Genomic DNA, 27,537 nt, shown 5'->3' with positions numbered 1-27,537 from the left:
TCATATGTCTAAGCGTGATATCAAATATTCATTTATTATAAAAGTGTGATATATATCTATTGTTTCATTTTTCAAATAAACCTTTTCAATTTTCAAAACAAACCTACTTCTTGGCTCAGTAGGGTCAGGGGGATTCTCAGAAAGGGGCGTGATACAAGGGTTCATCATCCAGATTATAACTTGTCATAAAAATATATAAATAAGGGCTTCCCTTGAGCAATCCCAGACAAGGCACTGACTTAGTGGGAATGCTTGATTGGAGTCATTAACATCCCAATGTCATTTCTCATCACTAAATTGCGTATTGTGATACTCTTTTTAAATGCTATCAGGGGATTCTCACATTCTTTGGTCATGACTTTGTTCCAGTTCCTGTTTATGATACCCTTGATCTGATAGGATAAGTTTCTAAAGGTATTCACAAATACCAGTGGGGTCTCTTTCGTGTCCGGTTTCTATGCAGTTGTTGATCTAGAAGAGCCTCCCTGTTATTATTGAATGCCCTTTTTGCTGCACTCTGCACTAGACGTTTGGGATAACCTCGCTTAGTCAGTTTCTCAATTAGTTTATTGGCCCCATCCTCATAGGATTCGTTTGTACTGCTATTCTTCTTGATACGAAGAAACTGATCAAAAGGTAAATTGGTCTTTACATGTTGAGCATGGTGGCTATTGAAATGGAGGAGAGCATTTCTGTCAGTGTCTTTGGTATAAGGTTTGATGAACAAGATGCCTTGATGATGATATATACATATATCTAAAAAAAATCACTAGAGTGTTGCTCATATCCATTGTAAATTTGAGATATCTATTTTGTTCATTCAGTCAGATGTTAAATTGGTTAGCTTCATCCCTACTTCCCTTCCAAATTACGAAGATTTCATCTATATACCTTAACCAACATAGAATGTTGTCTTGGTACGGATTTAAGTTACGGTAGATGACAGTCTCTTCAAACATATTGGGCCTCATTACGACCCCGGCGCTAAACCATGGTGCTATTAGCACCATGGTCCATGCCGGGGTCCGCCATGGTGAATGGCGGAATTACCGCCCCATTCCAAGGTTGGCGGGGCGGTAATTCCCCATTCACCATGGGCCCTTCCCCATTCCCATTTTTGCCCCATAGGGCTCAATGGGAATGGGAAAGGCGCTAAGTACGGTGCCGCAAATTGCGGCACCGTACTTAGCACCAAGGTCCCTTTGCGGCACCCTACTTTAACAGCTGGTAAAACCAGCCGTTAAGGTCGGGTCCCGCAAAGGCACCTCGTAATTAGGTGCTAATAGGTTAACGGCGCCGCAGCCTTTTACGGCGCCGTTAACCCATTAGCGCCTGGGTCGTAATGAGGCCCATTGACATAGAGGTTGGCTAAGTTGGGAGCCATATCGGCTCCCATAGCTGTACCTTCCACTTGTATATAGAATTGGCCCATAAACTGAAAGAAATTGTTAGTGAGTGCCACCTCTGTGCACCATTGGATGAATGAATTGGGGACAGGATGATCATCTTCCCTCTATAAAGGTTTTTCTTCAACCACCTCCAGGATGGCTCGATGGAGTATATTGGTATATAGGGCTTGTATGTCCAAGCACAATAGTACGTTTTCATCAGGATTAAACATATTCCCCTCAAGTCTGTTAATGGCATCAGTGGTGTCTTTGATGTAGCTCTTCATGGTAGGTATGAACGGTCTGAGATACAGATCAACATACTTGGATAGGGGCTACAAAAGGGAGTTGATTCCTGAGATGATGGGTCTTCCCGGGGGGCTTTCCAAACTTTTATGAATATTCGGTAGCGTATAAAAAATTGGTATTCTACCATTTCCTCTCATAAGGTATACCCCTTCTTGTTTGCTGATAAATTTCAAATCTATGGCTTTAGTGACTTTATCTTTGATGATAATAGATAATTCATCACTAGGGTCCCTGTGAATTTTTTGGTAGTGGTTAGTGTCTGATAGTAGTTTGAGACTTTCTGCTACATAATCGGTTCTATTCAACACCACTATAGCCCTTCCATTATCTGCTTGGCGGATAATGATGTTTTGATTGCACCCTAAAGATTTAAGAATAACTTGTTCGCTCTTGCTCAAATTAGAATGTTTGGAAAACCTTTAGATTCTAAAGCTCTAATCTCTTCCATCACTTCCTTTTCAAAGACAATCCACTCCGGAGAATGCGAGGAAAGAGGAGCACAAAATGTCGACGGATTTCTAAGTCCACTATGGTTGCTATTTTCATTGAAAGAGGTATCCATGAAGAACTTTTTAAGGTGGACTTTTCTCATGAACTGTTGGAACTCAATTCTAAATTCAAAGGGATTATGATATTTTGATATCACAAAGTTCAAACCCTTATTCAGAACCAATATTTCTTTGTCTGTTAGGGATATAGAGAAAAGGTTCACTACCAACCCCTGTGACTCCGGGTCTGCATTCGGTCCGGAGTCCACTGACTTTGAGCACCGCCTCTTTCTAAAAAGGCTGTCGTTGTCCATTTTTACCACGGTTGTTGCCTCTTGTGCCACGTCCTCGATTGGGTCTATTATCTCCTTCACTAGTGCCCGCTCTGTTATATTCCTCGTTGTCATCCGAACCCCCACTCGAGCTGTATGAGGTGTTCCTGAAACGTACTCTGCGATTCTGTTTCTGGTTGGAATACTGTCCTGATTTTGGATCCCCAAACTTATAGTCTTTTTCGGTGTACACAAAAGCCTTCTCATGTGTGAAGGTCTGTATATCTTTTTTTATTTTAATTTGATTTAGTTGATACACACAACTTTTCAAATATGTACAAAAATACACAATTTACAAAAGCATACACACGAAGAATACAGCAGGAAAAAATAAAAGGAGAAAAGGGAATAAAATACCAAGGGTACAAAAGATACACAAATTAGACAAAAACAGTGGATAAAAAACAAAATACTTTACATTTCATATACCTTCCAGATGATTTAAACAGAATATCAAAAGATAAAATAACCAAACACCTCTCACAATCCAATAGGACCCCATACAGATTTAATTTGAGGCGTCCACAACAGGCAAAACCATTCTTAAATATTGGACAATAGCGATCTGTACTTTTTCTGTATATTCTTTCTGTATATCCTTTTTCATTTGTTTCACTCTTTCTGTAATTGTCTCTGTCTTGAAATCTTGCATTTCTTTCAACTGTTTATCTAAGCTATTCTTGAAAGCTTCTACCTCAAATTTCTTTTTAATTTCTTCTTCTAATGACTTCAAATCAATTTCAATTTTCGTGGCAGTTTCCTGTGCTGTTTCTATTATTACCTGTGGAGCACTACATCACAAGGTTATTGTGAGTTAGCTGCACTTTGCAATTTTGGATATAATGCTGAGAGTATGATTTCCGACATGCTTATAGTGCACACAAATAGCAGGAATGTGCCAGACAAGTGGATCATGGAGAAGGAACTTCATCTGGATAAAGCCGCTGAAATTGCGAGAGCCATCAAACAAACTGCAGACAAAGGCAAGGAGTTTGCGGTGGAAGTCCAGGCTGTTGCGTTCAGAGGGAGGAAGGAGAAGCAACTAAATGAATCCATAGAAGGACAATAGGGGAGAAAGGAACCCCTCAAATGTCATAGATGCAGCAGTACAAAACATTTGGCCAATGACAGAGAATGTCCCACAAGGGACAAGGAGTGCTCCGTCTGCAAGAGGAGCAGGCACTATGCAATCGCATGTAGGTGGCATAACCAAAAAGTGGCCACCATACAAGCGGAAGAAGGGGAGGAAGGAGACACTCCGTCCGAAGAGGAAGTAAGACCCACTGTCATAATGGTCAACAGCTCGAGAGCCAGGAGGGAAAAGCCCCATTGTGTTACCAGGGTGGATGGGATGGAAACGAGAGTGATGGCAGATTCAGGATCTGATCTAACAATAATACCCATCCACATATAAAGAGATGGTAGGAAGCGACAAAGTGGAAGTACTCAGCACCAAACACAAAACCACTGTATTTGCAGGTATCTCAGTAGGTTCGTTGGGATATATCAACAGCGTTTTTGAGTTTAAAGAAAGAGAAACCAGGACCAGAGTTTATTTGGACATGGAAGGTCCAGCGGTCTTGGGGTGGGACGAGCAAGTCAGAATGAAGATTAAGCTGGATCCCAACATGGAGGATCAAGTATTAGCAGTCAATACAGGATGAGTGCGGTGTCGAAAGAAGATTTCCCCAAGTTGTTTTCTGAAGGGCCGAGAAGGATCAAGATCACAAGATAATGGTGGGAACTTGCCTGCCCCTATTGAACCGAAATCCCCCCCCCCCCCACCTCCACCCTGGATGGAGAGGGTTCCTGTTGGGCTGCTGATAGGCCCCTTAAATCTTGGAATATGCACCTGGGGTAACAAGGCAAGCTTTTGAGCAGGGTGTAGCAGGGTCTTGAACAGTCTGGGCACCCCATCTGAAACTGGGGAACATACCCTCCATGAGAAAAGGCCTGACATGCTTCATATGTCTTCTGGGCAGGTGAACAAACATCAGGGAAGCTAGGGGACAAGGGGCTCTTGTCAAGATGGGGTGACACTGAGAATATCTGTTTAGAATAATCTTGCCAGAAGCTTGCTATAGCAAATATAGCTTATAGCTACTATTTGGTCTCCTGTAATAAGGTCATGGCTCATATCAGTGTGAATATGATTATGATTTGCCATTTTCATTATTATGAGTTTAAGAATTCCAGTGAGGTTTTTCCAATGTTCCAATGTATTCCTAGCATGTTTTCCAGTGTCTATTAATGTTCTCTGGCACATAAAGGAAGAGTTTTCTCCCATGTTTAAAAAATAAATATTGTTTTTATTGCCAGATATATTACCTGCATATTATTTATGAAAGCAATATATCATAGGTTATGCACAAGTCCATATGTAGCATAGCCAACATTTGAGAGAAAGAGATTGAGGGAGGCCTCAAATGTGGGCAGGATGTCAGAAGACAGGAGGAAAACGGGATAGGGAAAGCGAGAGAGAGAGAGAGGGAGGAGAACAAGAGAGAGCGTGCAGGAGGACAGGGAACAGGAGAGAAAGACAATGAAAGAGTCATAGAGAATGAAGATGTGTGCGGGAGAATAAGGGACATGTGAGCGAGAGTGGAGGATTGATGGAGGACAAGAGGGCTATGGGAAGGGCAGGCACTGCAGGAATCTGTCCCCAAAATATTCAGTATGCCCAGGGCACCACATTTCCAGTTTTCAGTGTTCCTTTCACAAATCACTGTCATCAGGTGTGGAAGGCCAATTGGTTCAAGTGGAGTGAACCAACACTAATTTCCAGAAAAGGCCAAGCAAGAAAAGAATGTTTAATTAGCTGATAACCCTTTGTAGGAACAGAAAATATAATTTTGATTGAAACGAGCTGCTTCATCCCACTTCTCTGCTCCCCTTCTCCATCACCAACTTGAGCCAATGACTGTTGTTAAGTCTGTCAGGCACTGGGCAAGGATTGATGGCATAGGGCCAAGTGAGGGCATGAGGGCTAAGTGATTAGAAGAGCAGATCCAGTAGCCACATGAACCATGGAACTTCCAGTGCTGCCAACGAGAAACAAAGACAGGCGTCTGACTGCAAGGAACCCCACATTCACTGTAAATAACAGATGCTACCACTACCAAACTCCCAGAACTATTACATACATCAGTGATACTTGTTTTGTTGGCCTCGCAGGATTACAAGATGAGTCCGCCGGTTTATAGACATAATTTCGAATACAAAAATCTCGAAAGTCAAAAAGTCGAGAAAAAAAAATGTCGAATTTTTTTTATGACTTTTTTTTCGAAATGGGGGGTTCCCCCCAACCACCCCTTTTTTTTAACCTATTTTTTTATATAAACTAGAGCCAAAAAAAAATCACAAAAAAAAAATAATTCGACATTTATTTTTTCGACATTTTTTTTCCCGACTTTTTTGTCTTTTGAAATTTTTCATTCGAAATTATGACTGGACACCGAGTCCGCCTTGTTGGTTCTAACAACATGAACATGCTGGTTTCACACAGATCTGTGCATAGCACCAGAGACAGCTGTGATGTTCATATAGTAGCCTGCTTCATGGTATCATACTAGCTTGCACCCGTAAATGCGGGCCCTCTCTCACACAATCCTAATCTGAATGCATAGAAGCATTCAGGTAAGTGTACAGTATTCTGATTGCTAATTAACCTAGAAATGTTGAAGTAACTCCTCACTTTCTAATCTACAATCATGTTCCAGTTCACACTTATGTCGCAGAAACATGCAGAGATAGATTACTCAAGAGATGTTCTGAAAACTGGTGGTTTTTACTCATGTCATTTTGCTTTCAGTGGTAGGTCAGAAGGAGGAGACAGACTAGAGTTTACCATTTCAATAAATATTTATTGAAACTAAACAAGAAAATGGCTGATTTACCCTAATCTAAGGGTTTCCCTACCCAACAAAACTAAACTAGGGTGCTCGACCTCTGTCTATAGTCCAAAGTAACAATCTGTTCTTGGTCCAAAATGAGTCTATGCTGACCCTACCACTTATACTCAACAAATAAAGACCAGGAGAATGACTCCCTTCTCCTGGTGCTCGCTTTCCAGTAATATCCTTTTCAGTATAGAATCTTCAAATAGCGTTTAGCTATTTCTTGGACCAGTTCATTCAGTTTTTGTAGGAGACTTTTCCACATTACTTTCTTTATCTCTCCTTGCCTTCTTACAGTGCCCACTCTAGGTCCCCTGGTATCTGGATACTCTTTTACTCCATCCTTCTCAATAGCAATGGATCGACTTTCTCTTTCTGCTAGTTCTTTCACCAGCAGCACAGTTCTTTCAGCACTTGCTATATCTTTGTGAACATTAATTTCCTCACTGGGATCTGTGTCATGTACCCAGGGATTAGTCTCACTCTTCTTATGATGTGTCCACTCACTGGGACAAGTAGTTGGAGCCCTTGAAGGATTCTCCATCTTCTTAGTATTTGGATGTTCACTTGGACAAGGAGGCTGAGTCCCTGAGGGGTTCCCACTCTTCTTATGACTTGGTTTTTCACTGGGACGAGTAGGCTGACCCCAGGAAAACTTCTCACTGTTTGTCGCTTCTCGCCATTTACTGCACATTTCTACATTTCCCTGGTTAAAATCAGAATAGCGACGTTTTAAACTCACTATTTCAGCATTATTATGTGATGACATCTCCCATCTCTCTCTCTTCCCCCTCATTCGTCGTCTATCCACCCTTTAAGCTACTTCACCTTACTGTATTGTGCCCTGGGTAGGTAAATGTACAAGTGTGCAAGCTCCATCAGGGCCTCAAAGGCACTGACAAGGATTTTGTCTGGCTGTCCATCCTACAATAGGCGTTCTTCTATAGAAGTATGCCCTCAAGGCCTCTCTGGAAGTTAAGCGGGGTCACAGAACTTCCAGACTTGCAGGCTTATATTTTTGAGGTCTCATCAGCAAAGCTGTATATTTATTTATTATTTATTTATTCGGATTAGTAAAGCGCGCGGCAGCCCAAGGGCATCGTGGCGCTTGTTGCAGACATAGCTTAGTTACATATCAGAGACATACACAGAGAATTACAAGCAGGTAATAATGTTGGTGCCTAATGATCTTGTGAGTGGTTGTCCTCATCCCCCTCGCTCCCGCAAGTACTTGGAAAATCTGTGTGTGGTGTGTCCCAGGCCTCAGCATATTGCTTATGAATTTGGGGCACAGATGTGTTTTGGCTAGTTTGTGTTTCAAAAAAGGGGCATATTCAACAGCAGTTTGCTCTCCATGATATTTGGGGGTGATTTGGGATTTTAGCATACTGGGCTTATCAAACGGTGAATGTATTCAGGTTGTCAACTTGAGAATTATATGAAATTGTGAGAATGGGGAACATAGTGGGTTTGACAAACTGGGAACATAGTGGATTAGTCTAGCAGGGAGTAGGATGGGTTAGTCAAACTGAGAGTGTATTGGGCTTCCCAAATTGGGCATTTTGAAACTGGGTATATAGTGAGTTGGTCAAACATAGTATACTGGGATTGTCAATATGCACTACAATGACATTTTCAAATATGCAAATATACTGGAATTATCAGACTGGGAGTATACTTCTGTGAGGAATTCGAACAACTGCAGAGTGGGCGTTGGCTCGTCTGGGCTTTTATGAAATTTAAAATGAAATTGAATGATGGTAGATCAACCTCCGAAAAATATATGGGGCTAATCCATACACATTTCCCTATGCTCACCACACGACATGCACATAGACATGTGTACTCTGGGTGAACACAGCCTACAGGTGCCGTCGCCCTTGTCATATTTAGTTGGACTATGAAAGCCAAGAGCACATTAAGGGATATCAGAAGGGGGAGAGCAAAACCTTCCTCCTGCCATGGCGAGCCTAATTAACTAACAAAGGCTCCATGTATCTGCCCTATCCTTTGTTAGGGGCTGGTGGCAGCTTTGCATACTAATCAGCGTTGATTCAAGCAGGCCCATGGGAGGCCTGGTTGCAGGACCAACAAAAGACAGGAAAATCCCAACAACCTCTGGTATGCACTGTGTCAACCTGAAACCAGCTTCCGCCTCTCAGTATCAAGGGCAGTGATCTGTCATGTCTGGGACTATGTGTTTACAGTCGGCAACCCCTGCAGGGTGACCCCATTCAGAAGGTATGAGTATGTGGATTTATGGAGACAGAGGGCCTCATTACGAGTTTGGAGGTAGCCATGGTGCTATTAGCGCCATGGCTGCCTTCAAACTCGGGTCCGGGTCCGGGTTCCTTGAATGAGGAATTACCGGGTCATTCCAACCTTGGAGGACCAGTAATTCCTCATTCAAAAAACCCATCCCCATTCACATTTGAGCCCCCATATGACTCAATGGGAATGCAGAGGGAGCTAATAACGGGCCTGTTAATAACGGGTCCGTTATTAGCTCCCTGGTCCCCTTGCGGGACCTGCAAAGGATGTCTGGTCTGACCAGATGTTCTGAGCGGGTTCCGCAAGGGAACCTTGTGATAGGGCGGAATGGGTTTACCAGCACCAGGGCCGTTAAACCCATTCCACCCACCTCGTAATGAGGCACAGAAAGTCTGTTCTGTCAGCAGCTTCAAGGGAGACCTGCTGCTTTAATAAGGAACCGCAGAGAGCTCCATTCACTAGGAAGACCCTTTGATCCACAACAGACCGTAAGATAGGTGGGGCTTAGTATTACATGTTTTCACCCCTTTACCTTTTCTGTTGCAAAGAACTCTTGTTATGACCTCAGGAGATTGTGGGTGGGACCCAGGATTGGTTCATTAAGGTAGACTTTGCCTACACCAATAACTGCGTCCCATTTGGCTTTAAAAGAGGCCTGAGCCCCTCATTTGGTCAGATCATCTAAAGACTTTGCAAGGAGTAACAAGAATAACTCATTTGGACCCTGGTTGAAGGTACAGTCTGCCTGACAGCTTCTGCCAGTGAATAAAGGCAATGATTTCCAGAGAGTGAAGCAAGATCCCTCCCCTAAACATCTCCCAGGGAACAAAGGGAGAATCTGAATCAAGAGGACCCTCCAGCAGCTCTAGAATCAGCACCCAGCTAGCACACAGCATGCCCCGCTATAATGTGCAAGCATGCTTCCTAGGTGGGAAGTGCCAGAGAGTCTCTGAACCAAATTCAGGACAAGGCGGGTACCTGCAACACTCTCCTCGGCTTTGGCCCATCCACCTTAAAGCACAATACAAGCCCAGTGAAGAAGCTAGGAAGAGTGCATTGACAAGCATCAACCAGTGTCTGCCTTAAAGGACATTTTCGAGCTGGTCAAGACCCTCGAGCTTCAACCAACTGCACTGCTGACTGTTGTCATGCAGCAGTCCCAAACATCATCTGAGACACCTTGACCAGTGCTTCAGACCCACCAACCAGCAATGAGATAAGGATTTCTGACCCTGAGCTGCCATGTAGGCCAGCCTACAGACGTACATCTGGACCTTGTTCGCCGAACTGCCTGCTGCCTAACACCCAGAGCTGTCTCCCATCTTGACCTCTGTCAGAGGAGCTGCAAAGCACCGTGAATCTGACTCGAACCTGGCGAGCACCAAGAACTACTACATGCACAAGGTGCATTGTGGTTCTGGCCAACTGGTCCTTCTCTGAAGGCCCCTAGTGACATTTTGCAACCCTTTGCCCTCTCTGTGTTAAAAGCTAGTATCTTTGAACTTTTGTGATTAATTACTTTACAGACTACGCTCATGTCAGTATCCAGAGTGCATTCCTTTTCCTTCTTGAAACTGTCTGTCCCCTGCATTCCTTTACAGGATGGGTTGTATTTTGTAGTATGCTAGAACTGTCAGTTGAATAATAATAAAGTAGATATGTTTATACAACCTTGACTGGGCAGCCCCTTTCATCATTGAGTAATAATTGTATTTTCGCTGTGTTGCAACTAACCAATGATCCATGACCTTGCAGAGATAAGCCTGACTTCCGTCCATCTTACCAAAATTGGACAAGGAGGTTTATAATTTGCTGGTGTATCCAATCTGTTCAGATCCCTTCTGGTGTAGTAGAGGTTTGTGGCTGATTGATGGTTTGGAAACCAATATTCACCCCATGACGATTGGTGCCCTGGAAGTTGATTTGTCTCATTGGTGACAGGCGGTCAGATCTAGTTGGAGCCTTGTGCACAGCTTAGTCACCCAACGATAAAAATACTGTTGCAGCCAGCATTTAGACACTGCTAGGTATATATAATAATCATGGATCTTGACATAGAGACTGTGAAAGGCATGAGCAAGGATGTCCTACACATCCTATGTCAAGAGAGGGGACTTCCCACAGCATTATGGTTAATAAACTTGAGTTGTTTACCAGTCTCCAAGCTTGGGTAGAAGCAAGGGTGGTTGGGGAGAAGAGCCCAGTGGGCGGGCTAGGACCTGTGTACCAGAACGGAAAAAACATCTTAAGGGTGAAGTGGTGGATGGCGAGGAAGACAGCATGAGTATTTTTTCTCGCCAACCATTCCACGGGGGAGGGGGGCAAGTGTGGTTTCTCAACACACTAGAGTGTCAGCAAGGTCAGCACAGTCTCTAAGTGGCCCAGCAATTGTTGCAGCGGCTAATGAAGTAGCGGCTAGAAAAATCCTGCTGGAGGAAAGGAGACTAGACTAGAACAGAAACAGCAGAACAAGGTCACCATAGAGCAGGACATAGCCGTCATAGAGCTGTGCAAACTGGCGCATTTAGAGAAGAAGGAGGCCAACAGATCCACCTCTAACCAAAGCAGTGGTAGTGGCTTAATGCAGAGTGCCCGGGATAAGCCCTGGCGGCACATTCGCCAAAGACTTAGTGCAGAATTATGAAGTTGGGAAGGATATTTATGACTGGTTTAAAGAGCTTAAGATGGCTTTTCAGCTACAGGAGGTGGACGAAGTACTGTGGGGTGCAGCCCTGATGAGTCACGTACCAACACCAGGGACTGATGCAAATCTTCAGTTAACTCCTGAAGAAAGGTCCATTTATGAAAGTGCATGAAGTACTCCCTTATCAGGAAGTTCTGCAAAACCACAGAACAGTATCTCAAGAGCTTCAGAGAGTTTGGAAAGAAAAGTGGACAGACATTTGAAGCATTCACACACTTGTCGTTGAAATATCTGAGTGAGTGGGTGACTTGTAACCAGGTTGACACATTTAAATGGAAGTACAATTTGATTGTGTGTGAGCATGTATTGAGGAATTGTGAGGTTGACCTACACCAGCATCCTGTGGACAAGACTATCAAAAGCCCTATGGAGCTTGCAAAGGCTGCCAACATATTTGTGAGTATTCAAGTCCAGAAAAAAGCCAAGGCAAGCACATACCCTCAGTGTGGTTGGTTGATTCCTCACATGCCCCCAAGCCTCAACATGTGAACCATCACCCTAATGAGGGTCTGGTTCATCATCAAGGCGAAAGTCTCGGCTGAGGCAATCAGCATTTCCATGCTGGGAGCCTGGCTTGTACTGGATGTCCATATCTAATCCCTGTAGGGATATGGGCCAAAGCAAAAGCTTAAGGTTCTCCCCTTGCATGGCCACAAACCATCGCAGGGGCCAGTGGTCTGTCTGGATCGTAAAGTGTGACCCAATGATGTAGGGTTTCAGTTTTTCTATGGCCCACATGACAGCGTAACCTTCTTTTCCAACGACAGCCCAGTTACTTTCCCTTTTTGTCAATCGCCTGCTTATGTAGGTGACAGGTTGCTCTACCTCTTGAGAGTTCAGTTGTGCTAACACTGTTCCAATTCCAAAATCGCTGGTGTCTGTCTGGAGAATGAACTCCTGACCATATTTTGGCACTTTCAGAGCTGGGAACAATCCATCCTTTAAATCTTGAAAGGGGTGTTGATAGGGTGGGTCCAAGTTACCTTCTTTGGCATCTTCTTGGAAGTTACATCATTCAGGCACATCGCAATGGTCCCATACCACGTGATGAACAACCAGCACTATCTGGCACTTAATGTCCTTGATAGTCAGAACTACATTCTGCAGTGCTTAAAGCACCTGTTTCAGGTGGGATAAGTGATCCTCCCAGGTGTAATTGAACATCTAAATAGGCGACACTGAGGTTTTACAGACCAGACAAAACCTGGCAAACCATCTGCTGTAAAGTGGCTGGGGTAATCTGCAATCTAAGGGTATCACAGTGAACTGATGTCTTTTTGGGGTTGAGAATGCTGACCTCTCTCTTGCTCATTGACAAGCTCGGCGCTGCCAAGTATGTGAGTACATTTGACCTCATTGCATAGTATTGGCAAGTCAGCTTAATAGATGGAGCTGAGGGAACCCAATTTGTTGAAATCCCTTCTGGTGTACTAGAGGTGTGGGGCTGATGGATGGTTTAGAAACCGATATTGATCCCTGGACCACTGGTGCCCCGAAAGTTGATTTGGCACAACTTCATGTATAAAACTGGTAAAATACATCCACTGAGAGTATTCTGAGATTCTGTAACACCACATGTTCTACAATTGTACAACATGGAAATGTACTGGGTTTATCAAACTGGGAATATACTGAGTTGATTAAACAGGGAGTACACTGGGATTCCTAAATGGTGCTAATAATGGTATTGCTAAACTGGAATTTTTCAAACTGTGTGTATAGCTGTATTGTAAAATATTTGAATTGTGAAACTTGGCCCTATTTTGGTGTTAGAAAACTCAGAGTATACTGGGGTTGAACTACTGGGAGTATACGTGGTTTCTCAAAGTTGGAATACACTGCATTCGTGATGACTTTAAATGTCACGCTCTAGGTGTCCTGTGATTGTTACTATGGAATTACACTGAGATTGTGTAAACTGGATTTATACTGCAATTGTCGACAGGGAAACACTGGGGAAAGTCCCACAATGGCCTGTCTTTTTGGAGGGTGGTTGAGGTGGGCTGGGCAAGGCATTTGGCCCACCCCTGCCAGCTAACAAGCCAATTGCAGATAATATAGGAGTCTGGTTGCAATCCCACTGCCAGTCAAGCCCATAGCCCACAACAGGGAGCATTGCCCTCCCTTTGTGCAGCTGCAACAGACAGTGAAACCTTCTTGGTGAGGGCAGGTAGGGCCAACAGTGATGGGTTATGTGAAAAGTATGAAAACAAGTAATAGAGGCGCATTACAAGTTTGGTGTCATGGTAATCAAATGGGGGTAATGCGTTACTGTATTTATTGGAAGTAACAGAATTCCCACAATTTTTATTGCAACGCAAATGTGTACATTTGACTTTCAACTAGAGGATATACCTCCAGCGTACTGAGGGAGGTAAATTCTCCATTTTGACATGGAAAGTGAAAGATTTACCATGGACAGAATTACTGCCTGTCATAAATTGGAAAAATTCCCTAAGAAGTCAAATGAACTGGAAGAATGGGGATTAGCAGTGCCATGACACCATTCATAGCTCAGGGGCAGCGCATTTGTCTTGGAAGCAAGACAACGCAGCGCACGCTTCGAAACCTATCTCTGGTATTAAGCACGTTATAAAGAACAATTACTAAAGAGCAATTATTAATACATAATGGCTGCAACAATACACGATTTTGGTAGGATCTCCTTGGGATTTCGGTAGAAATACTGCCAAAATGTATCTGCACTTCATGACGTGGGGCCTAATGGAAACTAGAAATTGAGGGCATATGTGGGCATATGGGCATAATGTGAACATGCAATGATGCGCTAGGTGGCACACAAGAAACTAGCCATGATTTGCCAACAGGCCATAACGGAAACTGCCAATGGTCTGCTAAGTGTGCATGGGGTCATTTGATAGCTTGTCATAGTTCAAACTGGTAAAGATTTGCTATATATATAAACAGCGAGCACAATCTTCAATTGTCAAAATATTTGGTGCTTTATAGTTGCATTACAACTTTGATGCCTTATACAGGGAACCAAGTTGAATTTACAGGCTCCACCCGCACTCCTAGACTTGTATCTCATTAAGGCTGTTGCGATACAGTTTCAGAGATGAGACGCATTCAAAAGACTCTTAACATATTATTTAATAATTATAATAGAACAGTGGTAGAAAAATCTTTGAATGTCGGTAGAAATTAAATACTTACAAGTCAACGTAAATGGAATACCCTGACTTTTCTTTTAAATAAAATAAAACAATCTCTGGAGAAATAGTTATCAAATATATATCTAAATATACATATACGCACACGCTTACGCATTTTAAATATGACTGAGAACACAGACCTATCCGGTTCAGTCATACATTCTTTCCTCTATCATCTTGCAATTGCTCATTGGCTACACAGAATACAGTTTAAGCCAATCATCTCCTGCAGCTTGCAGAACTCAATCCATTCTTATATTATTTCAGGATTCAGTGATCCGGAAGCATTTACTACATCCCACAAAGGGAGATGGTGAAAAGCTGCAGTTTTTGTGTTTCCCTTCATTTCGTTAACACAAATCCTCATAGGAACTGCCTGAACCGAGGCAGAGGTGTTTGGAAATTGATCAATGCAGGCGATTTCACAAGGGAAGTCTAGTACGCCATTGGCCCCAGTTACACAGCACCATATAGCCTATGATGTAGACACACTTAAACAATCCTCGTAAGTAGTGAAGATGCCATGCTAATGGCATCCACTCAACTCTAACTCAGTGCATCTCCTGAGTAGGCAAATCAAGTACACAGACTAGATCAGCCGCAACGCACTAGTAAGTAAACCCGGACATTTATCTGCTTCCTGGGGCTGGAAAAGTCTGAGTTACTATTAACTTCTTTTCATAGAATGATTAATAAGTCTCTCTTTGATCTAAAAGTCATAACTGCTTAATTCTGTTCTCCAGTTCCAGAAGCTCCCTCTCTATTTCATACGGGAGGTCGGCGTTCACTTGTTCATCGAAGTATTTCTTGATGTCTTCCACCTCATCCTCCCAGAACTCTCTGGACAGGTGGAACAGCTCTGCCATGTTGACGTCCCCCAATCCCTTTAGGTTGAGGTCTTTTGCAGTTGGCACATAGCCAATGGGAGTGTGCTTTGCACACTCTTCACCGTTGATCCTTCTGAACATCCACTCCAACACGCGGGAGTTCTCCCCATAGCCGGGCCAGAGGAAGTTGCCTTCGGCATCTTTGCGGAACCAGTTGACGTGGAAGATCTTGGGCAGTTTGGCAGCGGGAAAGTGCTCCATACTCAGCCAATGGGCAAGGTAGCGACCGAAGTTGTAGCCGAAGAAAGGCCTCATGGCAAAAGGATCATGCATGATAACTTTGCCTGCAAATAGAGGAACATGGGATCACAAGTCAATTGTATTATTTAAGTTTTAAAGGTTTACTCTGATGTCTGCAAACCTCTTTAGTAAACATTTTCCTCCAAAGATAAGGATACCACAAGGCAGACCAGTGTGGCTAAGATGCACCACCTGATGAGGACACTGAGGTGTATAAAGAATGGTAGGGCTGGGGAAAGGTAAGTTGAATATGAGGGCATTTTCTCTGATGATATGATGCCGCTGTCACATCGGAGAGCTACTCTGGTATATTTCATAGTGTGCACTTGAATCCTGACTTACCTTTGTGCTCTGCAGCTGCTGTGGATTCAGACCTCATGGCGGCCCCTACAAACACACCGTGCTGCCAGTTCAGAGCTTCATACACCAGAGGGACACCTGCAGATCACAAGAGAGTACGTTCAGAAAGGTTCTGAGCGATGAAATGACTCCATCATATTGCCTTCCGTACAACGAACACAGGCTCTGCCGTTACCATCTAATGACTATTATTTAATGCACTGAAATATTACACAGAGAAGCCTTATTCCAAGTCAAAATTTCTCCAAAGTAGCTTTGGATACTGCCACTGGTAACTTGAGGGTAATTCCCCTAGTAGTCCAAGGGCACTGCCCCTGGTGAGCGGGTAAAGTTGTTCATGTGACATAACTCTGGATGTGAGGGACAGGCAAGTCCCATATTTCAGACACAGGGGGAGGGGTTAAATGCCAATTTAAAAGGGAGTGCTTCTGTTTTGGATTGGAAGTGGACAGTCATTTTTTATGTAGGTAAAAGTCGGATATCTAAAAATGTTGACCGGACCTGCCCCCTACGGAACCGAACATCCTAAATTTCACATTGTGTTGTTGTGGGGCAAAGAAACAGTAGTCAGCCAACTAAGTAGGCCCATTACATGCCTTGATCACTTCACGTAGAGTGGCACAAATCCATGCTTATGAACTACTAACATCAATGGGTCCTGGTTACAGGGATGCAAGGGTGCCATTAGGTCGACAGTGTTAAGGAGATACGGGGTTCCCTCGGAAAAATTCATCGAGATTCAGCGGGAAGCACAATCAAAGATACAGTCGAAGCAAAGGGGCCTGTAGCTTGCGAGCAGAAAGCCTAGACAGCCTGCGACTGGCACAGAACTCAGATCTTGCCATTTCTGGGACGTCTTGTGAGCCCTATCTTAGCAGAGCTAATAAGAGGGAGCCGACAGATCTGTGCTGGCTTAGTTCTTCTGAGTAGTGGAGGAAAGTGGGGAGAGATAGAGGTATTTAATTTCCTGGATGAAATATTGCAGCACAGGAATCTTTCAAACTGCACTGAAGGTGTGGTTCTAGCAAAGGGAGAAAAGACTTGTCAGGAGACTGAGGGAGGACCAAGATGGTCAGTGGACATTCACCTTGACATAACCATTGTGAATGTTGGAAGCCACCTTACATCGTGTGCTCCTGGCAGACTGGCATGCTGGGACATTTCATGATTTCACTTCCAGCTAGTGCCTCTGTAAAACCAGCCTGACCTGTGAGGGACTGCCCCAGACCGAGCTGTCTGTTGGCCTGTTTCACCGTCTCTGGATTTCCTTATCATCCTCTGCATCTCTGGGAAGGTCAGTGGGCGATCATTGTACTTGTATTTGGGTGTTGATATAGCACAACCTTAGCTAGGAAGCAACATAGCATTGCACATATCGCTGTGGGTAACGTATGACGCAAGGAGTGTGATTTGGAATATGAGGCATAGGATTTTCCAACCATTGGGGAGATAAGGTGTGGGAAGTGATGCAGGATGCAGAATCATTGTGTAAGATCAAAGAAATGCATGATTACATAATTACTACGTGTATGTTAATTGCAGAAACAGCACGGAGTGTTTGGTTCTCTTTATATTTTTCATTACTGTTACCTTTGGGTCTTCGTCCTCCAAATATGATGCCCTCTATGGGTACGCCTTCTGGAGATTCCCATGCTGGGTCAATGATGGGGCACTGGCTGGCAGGAGTGCAAAACCTGGAATTTGGGTGTGCACAAGGCTCATCTAAGAGGGAGGATATGGGAAGGTGTAAGAACGGCTGATAATACACAGTAGACTGAAAAGAGTGAGCAGACCATGGCAAGAATGATCTACTATCGCAGCACGCGCCACCTTACCACTATCCTGAGTCCATTCCTTGTTCTTCCATGAAGTCAGGATCTCCCCGGGTTCCAGGGTCTCCCCGATACCCTCCCAGTAGATGCCACCATCACTAGTCTCCCCAACATTGGTGAAGATTGTGTTCCTCTCGATCGTCTTCATGGCATTGGGGTTTGTCTTGATTGACGTGCCAGGAGCAACACCAAAAAATCCATTCTCTGGATTAATCGCCCTGAGGTTTCCTGCAACACAATACCATGAGGGATCAGAAAAGAAATAAAGACTTGCACTGGGTGTGATGAGTCATCCTAAGACCATTCCACAAACATAAGCCGCAGCCTTTGATATAGACCGGTTACCTTTATCATCAAACTTCATCCAGGCAATATCATCTCCCACGCACTCGATTTTCCACCGGGGCAAAGATGGGTTCATCATCGCCAGGTTGGTTTTCCCACAGGCACTTGGAAAGGCGGCTGCAAAATACTTCTTCTCACCTTGAGGGTTTGTGATGCCCAATATCTGTCATAACAAAAATAGATATTTGTTTGCTTCCAAGAGGCCATAGTTGTATTACAGCAAAATAAAAATATTTCTCTAGTAGCCTCTTTTCAAAAAAGGAGCAGAGCGTCTTTGTCAAACCTTCCCGCCGAATGACAAAAAACATTTAAAATAATATATCTCTATATTCTTTATGTCCAACATGGGAATAATTTTGGGGCAAACGATGTTTGATTTTAGAAATGATCCTTAAAAATGTTACATCCATGTTCGACACATACTCCTTGCATATTCGCTTTCTGTTCTTCTTTCCTCCCAAAGTTCTACATCCTGTGCGTTCGATTGCCTGCATGCTCATTTCCTGATCAGCTCCACCCACACACATTCTATTTCCTGTGCCCTTCATTTTCTGAATGCCCATTTCCTGTTCTGCTCCCCTGCCATGCGTTCTATTTCCTGTACTCTCTATTGCCTGGGTCCCCATTTCCTGTTCTGTGCCCTTCTGTTTCCCCTTCTACTAATTTCCTGTCCCCACAAAGTGGCTGCTTATCTGGTTCTCATAGTACTTTATTGTTAGGCCATGTTAACCTCTTCTACTTTCCTAAGGACCATTAGATATCTAAAGACCCACTTCACATCTGAAATGATGGAAAAGAAAGAACATTGACATATTCCCTATAATTTGTTGGCGTTTTCAATGTACATGGCACTCTATTAGTTTTGTTTGCTAAACAAAAATGTCTTACCAGCATGTGTTCAGCCAGCCATCCCTCTTCCTTGGCAATTCTGCTGGCAATCCTCAGAGCAAAGCACTTTTTCCCCAGCAAGGAGTTTCCACCATAGCCGCTGCCAAAGGAAACAATCTCTTTGCGGTCAGGAATGTGTGCAATGAGCGTCAGGTCAGGGTTGCATGGCCAGTTGTTCACCAAGGGTTCTGTGAAAACAAAATAAATGCATTACTACTGAGACCGCACTCATTGACATGGGCAAGCGTGGCTACAAGAGGAGAGGAACAGCTACCCGGCTCTGCCATTAACCCATTAACGTACTTTCCAGCGGTAAGGGGCAGCCGACTGAATGGAGACATTTCACAAACTCGCCGCTGCCCAGGGCTCGTAAAACCTCCGTGCCCATGCGCGTCATGATCCTCATGCTGGCCACGACATAGGGAGAATCCGTGAGCTCAATACCAATCTTGGAGAGTGGGGATCCAATGGGTCCCATGCTGAAGGGGATGACGTACATGGTGCGACCTACAAAACAAAGGATTTCAAATGAAGGAAATTTGGCATTGAGAAAACTCAATGAAAACATGAATTTAACTTTAACAGACATAATACTTTCAAGTCTCATTGTGAGGGTCCATTCATCCTGAACATCCATGGCTCGAAGAGAGGAGCAGCTTGTCACCAGGAAAAACCCGACTTTCTCTAAGTGTCTATATATAGCCCTGTAGATCCATCAACCAATCAACCTCTCTAGTCCATTTAAGGCATTATGTAGAAGATGACGGGCATCTACACATCGGGCGTCATTACAAGTCTGGCGGTCCAGAAATAAGGGTGCTGGTAGCAAAGTACTGGCACCCTTTCCAGACCGGCAGACTACAACTCTGCTTTCCAGGGCCACTGCGCCAGGCAGGTCTGACTTGCCGGGCGCAACTACCCTGGAAAGCAGAGTTGTCACAGAAGCACCGGCACCGTTAGCAATGGTGCCAGTGATTCTGAGTCCCCATTCCCGTGGAGTCCTACGGGACTTAACGGCATCTGGGACATCCCAAATTCGCCACCTGACTTCCCGCTCCACCGGGACTTGTAATGTCCCACTGGCATCGGGAAGTCAGGTGGCAGATTCGGTGTTACGAGGATGGCGGCAACCCGCCATTAGTACGGGCAAGTTACTGCCGTCCTCGTAATGAGGCCTATTGCGTACCCATAACGATGCAATATATCCACCACCAACCTATCACTCTATCTGTTTAGCAATATCTCTACTTGTCAGATACACAAAGTCATGGTTATTTTACCCCACATATCATTAGTTCTTTTAGTAGATGTATCACTCTTGCATGTCCATTGACACACACTCGAGCACACACACAGTCTTGCTCACAATCCTTATCTGACCCCCATAGTTACATCTTACATTCCCAATATTACTTTGTATCTAATCTAAATGTCCTAGCCCTTGGTTGTGCTAAAAGCAGTTCGTCTTTCTCTACTTTTTGATGAGAGGGTGGGACGCTGACCTGGCTTTGACTTAAAATCTCCTTTGTTTTGAAAGGTGTAGAGATATAGAGTACATGATAATGCATGATGTCTTGATCATCATGTGCAGGTTTGAAATGCAGGCGACTGGGGAGCATTCAAAAGCATGTTGACAGCTTGTAAACTCCCCTTTTGAGCTTCACTCTTAGGGTCTGAGTGACTGTTGGCCTCAATGAAACCAGCGATAGCCGAGCACAGGCCGATTGATATCATCCTGTCCTATAACAATTACTTTTGTATGGTTGACTGTCCACCTAAGGGATCAGGTGATTAAAGCAAACATGTCCCAGGAAGTCAAAGATCTTCACCAGCGAAAAATGTGAGTGAGCCAATAGATCAACCAAGAGCACAACAGTTGACTTTGGTGACAGTCGTTGGGAACATGCCTTTCACAAACCTTTTTTTGGCCCTTACCTTTCATGCATCCAGGAAACCTGGCTTTAAATGCTTTATTGAAGTCCCCCTCCGACATCCAGCGCCCAAGCTGACTGGTTCCAGTTTTGCATCTCGGGACGGTGTCCCTTTGCTCTTGAGTAATGATCACTGTCCTGCTTTCTATCCGTGCCACATCCCGGGGGTCAGTCAGAGCCAGCCAGCTATCGAGAGGTGAAATGGTAGAGACTGTGTCAGCACACTAGAACAAATACTGTGCAATTGCCAAGCCACATTTGCTATCAGATGGGGCACAAGTGTAGCAGAGAGCGTTCCAGGGTGTTCTGTGAAATGTGTTTGTATTGCAGAAGAATTCAAAGTTCATGCAATTGGAAGCCCTGTCCATACAGTTCAGTGCTGCAATGTCTTTAACGAGGCTTTATCACTTCCCCTTTTTTATCCTCTCACGGTTTCTGACGTATCATTATAACTTCTATTGCCTTGAATGGACACCTCTCCAAGGTCTCAGAGCCACCTCAACACTGAATAACATACTTAAGTAAACAGGCACATTTCCAAAGAGTGCAAATGTGCAAAGAGAGCATGTCCATCCCTTACCAGTTCTCATACTTGCTCAGCCTCTTGACCATGCCCTGCTCCTCCATAAGTTCTAGGATTCTGTCGTTCTCCTCTTCGGACCCGTCACAGATGTGGATTTTCTCGGGCTGGCATACCTTGGCGTTTGCCACAACAAAGGCCCTCACTTCCGGGCTCAAGCTGTTCAGGTCTGCCTGGACCATCTTGCCTGTGATCTTCAGCTCACTCTGCTGCAGGGGGGGCATTTTAGCAGGGGTGGAAGATGCTCTCAGTGATTGGACAGGAGCAAAGCAACCTGGAATTCAAGAGTTCAGAAAATGTTGTAACAATGGCGCCACAATTTGGGTTCTGTTATGATAATGCACTGTATAATCTCTCATTGAATGACAATGAGACAATCATTAAAGACACATTTTTTATTATAGTTGGGAAATATGTGATATTTGCAAAAGCAGATGGTGTCCCGGTAAGTGGGGTCCCGGTATGTGGCCCGTAGGGCTGGCCTTCATAAAGCACACAGGACGAATGCCATCAAACTCACCCTCAATGTTAAAGCCTGGAGAAATCACTGATCCTGAATTCTGCATGACTCAGGATCCTATTGGGTACTACAGGTGGAGCGCTGCACCTTAAGAGCCTTTCCAGGCTCATCACCATCTCCACACAATTTTTATTCCACTAATTCTACTACTTTTTCCAAGGTGCTAGAAACCTCCATCGCTGCAAAATGCTCATACCAGGAGTATTCTTGTTGTCCCCTTTCTATAACAGGTCTGTGTCTGATCCACTCCCAACAAGCACCGCTACTTATACCACCATATTCCCTCTATCTCAATCCTATCACACCTTCTTGAAGTGATAGTTCTGTGCGCCCCATGCTATTCCTGCTTCTCTCAGCCCTAGCCACACTTGTGACCCAGGTTTCGTTCTTTTCCCTCCACAGGCAATGGGATGGTGTTATTTATTTATTGTGCATGTGTTAGGCGCTTATACAGTTAGTTACTTCTTTTTGAAAGCAACCACTGGCCAACAGGGAGGGAACATGGGATTGAAAAGAATAATACAGTGGATGATAAAGACGAACCTACTCTGCCATGTGAGTATTCAGAACGTGCAAGTGCAGCGAGAAGAGGGGCAGTGGGAGTGGGGGTGGTAGGTGCTGGAATGTCCATGCTCGTGTGTGAACAGCAGATGAAGTGCCTAATATAAAGTGCTATGCAGCCTAGAGCTGTATTGGGTAGATAGTGCAAGCCTACAGGACGAAGGCCGGTGGGTGCTGAGGCAAGTGCTGCGAGGTAGGCAGAGGTTGAAGCGATTGGGTATGGGAGGACAGGACCCCGAGGATGCATAAGGGCACTGGTCACCAATCACAGCGACTGAGAGATTAGCAGAGGAGGGAAGAAGGGAAGCAGGAGCTGAAGAGCAAAGTCTTAAGGACCCTCCACAATTTGAGGAAGACCTGCTCAAGGCAGAGAGGAAGGGCGAGGTTTTTCAGTAAGAGGAAGGCAACAGGAAAAAAAGTGATCGGCCTCCTGCCTTCTGTTTAGCGAAACGCTTTACACACAGACAGTTGGTGCCGGAGGAGTGCAGAGGTCTAGAGGGAGAGTATTTAGTAAGAGAGAGTTGCAGATAGCGTGGTCCCTGACGCATTTGGTAGATAGTTACCCAGAGCAGAGGCACAACATGCCATTTTTGCGGGCAAGGTGCTGGCACAGTAAGACCACTTAGGTGGTGATTGGTGCAGTAGCAAAGCATTATACCATAACATAACAAATGTATTTAGATGTTTGTATATCACCACATATCACAATGTGGCCACTTCAAAGAGCTTAGCTGTATTTTGAATGCAATCATGGTTAAATCTGGCCTCATTGTGATTGGCTGCAATAGTTGCCTTACCGCCTATGGGTACATTCATGTAGAATTTGAAGGAAAGAGACCAGAGGAGTCATCTCTGATTGTTGGGTCCCTTTTAACACCAAAGATATCAACACCGCAGGAGACACTATATAATAAGTATGATGTGAAACACCCCACAGGAGGAAAATAGATAGAAACGCTTGTGCCCTATTCAAAAGCTGTGTACTGTGATGGAACATTATAAGAGTCATGTGGGTGCTTCAGATTTAGTTTTGCCAGGTATGGTATGTGTTATATGTGCAACATTGTTCTTTGACATTAAGAGTTCAAGGAATCAATACTACACAATCTGCTTGGTGTGACTCTCTCTGCTGGCAGGGAGAGGACCTACACCATCGACAGCGGCACTGCCGGATTGACCACCACAGGGCAAAGAATGGGTTATTCAGACCCCTTCTGATCCACACTGCCCACAGGGTTCCATGTGCCTCAGGGGCACTTTAAGGTCTTCTTTGCCACCCATCTGGTGGTGCATGCTTTTGCCTGCCCTGAAGGGATAGTGCATTAATGTGCATGGATGTTCAGAATGTGCTGCGCGCTGCATGCTGCACCTCAGAGCTCCTAGGTGATACCGGAAGATCTATATGGAAGGCCATCGAGTTTGACAGAACCTTCTGTGAAGCATTCTAATCGGGAAATATGATTTCAAAGGATAGAGGTTAAACAGCAGTGCCATCCCTCCCTGCCGCCTGCTTCGGCTCTTTCTATCCCTCCATGTTGTCCCGCCCTTCCTTGCCAGTGGAATGACACAAGGACCACCTGCTGCACCGTACGGTTTAGTGGCAAAACTGTTTTTGTGAAACCATGAGATGCAAGTTCTAAACCTGCTTTTCCCAGCTTGGTCTAATTGTGGGATGCAGGGCATTGGCATCCATCCTCGTGCCACCATTCCGACTTATCTGCCAGCGCTGGCAGCACCTTCAGTAGACGTCATTAGTCAGGGTTATATAGAAAATCGGCCTTTCTGTAAATGATCCATTTAAAAGAATTGCTGAGCAAAGGGGACACTTCCATTGCAGCCCAAGACATCTTGCCGTCCCCCTAAACAGATTAAGCATTTGTATGGCCCATAACCTGCAGCTTCTGTTTAGTCACAGCTGAGTATCTGACACACTAGGGGTCCGATTCTCAACTGGGTGGTAATTGCCGAAAATGTCGTTAAAAGGGCTAATGACATTTTCGGTAATTACACCCTAATCTAAAGGTGGTGCAATATTCCGAAGTCGGAATCATTGCGCCCCTTTTGGAATAAGGGTGCCGGTTGCTAGGAAGGGCTGGAAACCGACCTAGCAACCGGTACTCTCGTTAATCATGCCTTTGCATGGTTATTCTTGTGGCACTCCTCCAATATTGCCAGTGCTCGAAATTGGCACTGAAGTACGGCACACAAATGGTGCCGTACAGAGGAGTGCCACAAGAAGCAATTTGTTTGGTTTGTGAGGTGGGTGAGAAATTATGGCCCAATAATGGAAAAAATGCATTAAAATGCAGAAAAACCGGCAGGCTGCAGGGCTCCAGGCAGCACGTGGGTTTGTTTTGATTTTCCACTTTCCCCCACGACTTTCAAAAAGGCCCACAGCTTATCTCTTTGCACTCCTGTGCACTGCTGTCCATTAATCTGGGCCAATTATGCAGAAGAATGCTTTTAAAATCAATAAAACCGGCAGGCTGCCACAGCTGTCATTCCTCTGGCAGGGCTCCAGCCAGCATGTGCTTTTGTTTTCATTCTCGGCAGCAGTTTCGTTAAACAACGATTTGCTCGTTATTTAGCGAAACTGCTGCCGAGATCTTCATCCGCCTGTTTACAAAGGAAACAGGTGGATATTAACGAAAGCACTGTCGTGCTTTCCGATGACGCCCAGGCCCACTTCAGAATAGCAGTGGTGCCTGGGCGTCATGAAATGGCGCAGTGAATCGTGCTAAACGTGCGCCATGATGAGAATCGGGCCCTGGGACATAACATGTGCTTGCACAAGATTACCAAGAGGGATGTTTCTAAGCAAACCTAAGGCCCTGTTTGCAAACCCTGAGCCTTAAACATGCACCAAACCTTGTTCCTCAATCACACTCTGAGCCTTCACCCAAGACTCTCGCCAAACCCACATTGATTACTCTTGGGTTCTGTGTCTGGCTGTAGAAAAGGGTTGAATGTAGGGTTTTAAAGTTATTATTATTATTATTATTATTCAGGTATTTAGTGGGCGTGGACCTCGCTTCAGGAAGCAATGGAACACTTTACAATCAATGGGGAAGAACAAGTTTAGGGATTAGAGAAACATGGGAGTGGGGATCTAATAACTGGGGAGAGAGGGCAATAGTCAGCAATGGGTCGACAAGTAACAAGGGAAGGAATCAGTGGGGATCAGATCACCCCGATTCTGGTATGGTTGGGAGTGGACAGTAGGGAGGAGCCATTGCTTGAAGAGGAGGGTTTTGAGCTCCTTCCTAAACTGTAGAAGCGAGGGGTTGAGTCGGATGTGGAGCGCAAGGAGGTTCCATAGTCTTGGGGCAAATACAGAGAAGGCCTGTCTTCTGGTGTCTTCCTTTCTGCACAGTTGGGCGTTCAAGTCAGCACATGTCCTTACTTCTGGTGAATCAGACAAGTTGAACAAGTGGACTTGAAAATGAGGTGCAAGATCAAGTGACATGCGCTCCGGATAGAGAGCCTAAAAGGGATAGAGTGGCTGCTAATGTTTCCTCATACAAATAGAAGTGGTCCTGATTAGCTCTCCATCCTATAGACAAATGTAAGCCTCTGGGTTACCAATGAGGGAGAACACATTCACCTTGGGGTGCCTTGGTGGCACAAATAAGACTTCTCATTGGGCTGAACACCTGCTGCATGGAATTATCTATACATTGGAAGTCTTGTACCAGTCCTAGCAAAGTTGGCTCCTCCTATAAACCTTTGTGAGTTGGCAAAGAGAGTATACGTTAATTGGCTAATGATATGTATCATTTAGCACCTAGAGACAGGTACATTTGTAGCGGGCACTATACAAATGGTGAAATAATATTTTGCCTATTAAACCTTGTGGTGTGAGGACCTCCTACCCGGACTTCCAATAAACTAGAGTGTCTTTCTGCCTGCAAGCTTTGCTAATCTGATTGGATCTCTCGAGGCGAATATGCGGGTGCAGAAAACACACACGCATCTACCACATGACCGGTCTAAAACATATTAGGTACTGAACATGAATTATTTCAACATACATTGCATTTTCTGGGCTTATCCTTTAATTCCTTTAAAACAAAAAACAATGAGCAAGCTAAACAATAACACGCATAACTCAAATATTAAAGTGTATTCTAAAATAACGAAGCGTTCTAAATAGCAGAATTGTACTTACTTTGCTTCTCTTGAGATGCAGAGAATAAATCTGCGTTTCTGTCTTTTTCGTGTCGTCGAATTCTTCAAGGGCTCTCTCTGAAGTCTTCCTGGATTCCGAGAGTCTTCCTTGGCTCTTGAAGTCTTGGTTAACTGCAGGTGCTGCGATGCTCTTAAATAGTCCTGGAGGGTTGGAGCCCCTGCCCCGCCCCCACAGGTAAGTGGTGGAGGCTCGTCCCTGACGACATCAGGCGTGGACTCGCCCCCTTGGAACTTGGCCCACAAACAACTGCAGCGAGAAAGGATTTGTCAAAAAATAAAGCCTCGGAGGGCAAGGTTTGATCAGATAATTGATTCACAGAACTCCCGGTGGAGGATGTGTTCTTTTCCTTCGTGCTGATGCGTACAATGTGGAACATTTGTGCAATCCGCTGCCTAGTTGACTTTTGACCTACATGCCGTCTGATGAAAGTAGGGACTGGCTACTGTCTCCGTGAGAGGATGGATCGGAGCCGATGGGACGTCACTGTCTCTAGGCCTCCAGCAACACGTTACTGAGCACATAACAGAGTAGAACAACAGGCCTATTTACTTAGACAGGTTCCCTGTGCACTGTATAAAGTACAGTGTGTGACGGCGGAGAAGAGAAAAGAAAACATGCGACCAGTCAGCGAAATTAGTAT

General features: G+C 44.6%; 1 protein-coding gene across 1 annotated transcript; it reads right to left on the bottom strand.

Moving 5' to 3' along the window:
• Nucleotides 1-14,332: 14,332 nt before the first annotated feature.
• LOC138580500 (phosphoenolpyruvate carboxykinase, cytosolic [GTP]-like) lies at nt 14,333-27,264 on the bottom strand. Its single transcript, XM_069651092.1, has 10 exons — nt 26,877-27,264; nt 21,628-21,901; nt 21,052-21,233; nt 19,420-19,623; nt 19,117-19,304; nt 18,229-18,391; nt 17,887-18,111; nt 17,642-17,773; nt 16,034-16,129; nt 14,333-15,735 (listed from the first exon to the last, which is right to left on the bottom strand). Exons 2-10 carry the CDS (start codon nt 21,849-21,851, stop codon nt 15,281-15,283), a joined length of 1,869 nt encoding a protein of 622 aa, XP_069507193.1. The 5' UTR covers nt 21,852-21,901; nt 26,877-27,264; the 3' UTR covers nt 14,333-15,280.
• Between the last annotated feature and the right edge of the window lie 273 nt (nt 27,265-27,537).

This window comes from Ambystoma mexicanum, chromosome 3p, assembly GCF_040938575.1.
Source record: "Ambystoma mexicanum isolate Mex_15411 chromosome 3p, UKY_AmexF1_1, whole genome shotgun sequence".
Lineage (NCBI taxonomy): Eukaryota > Metazoa > Chordata > Amphibia > Caudata > Ambystomatidae > Ambystoma > Ambystoma mexicanum.
This window is presented reverse-complemented; position numbering and strand designations above follow the sequence as displayed.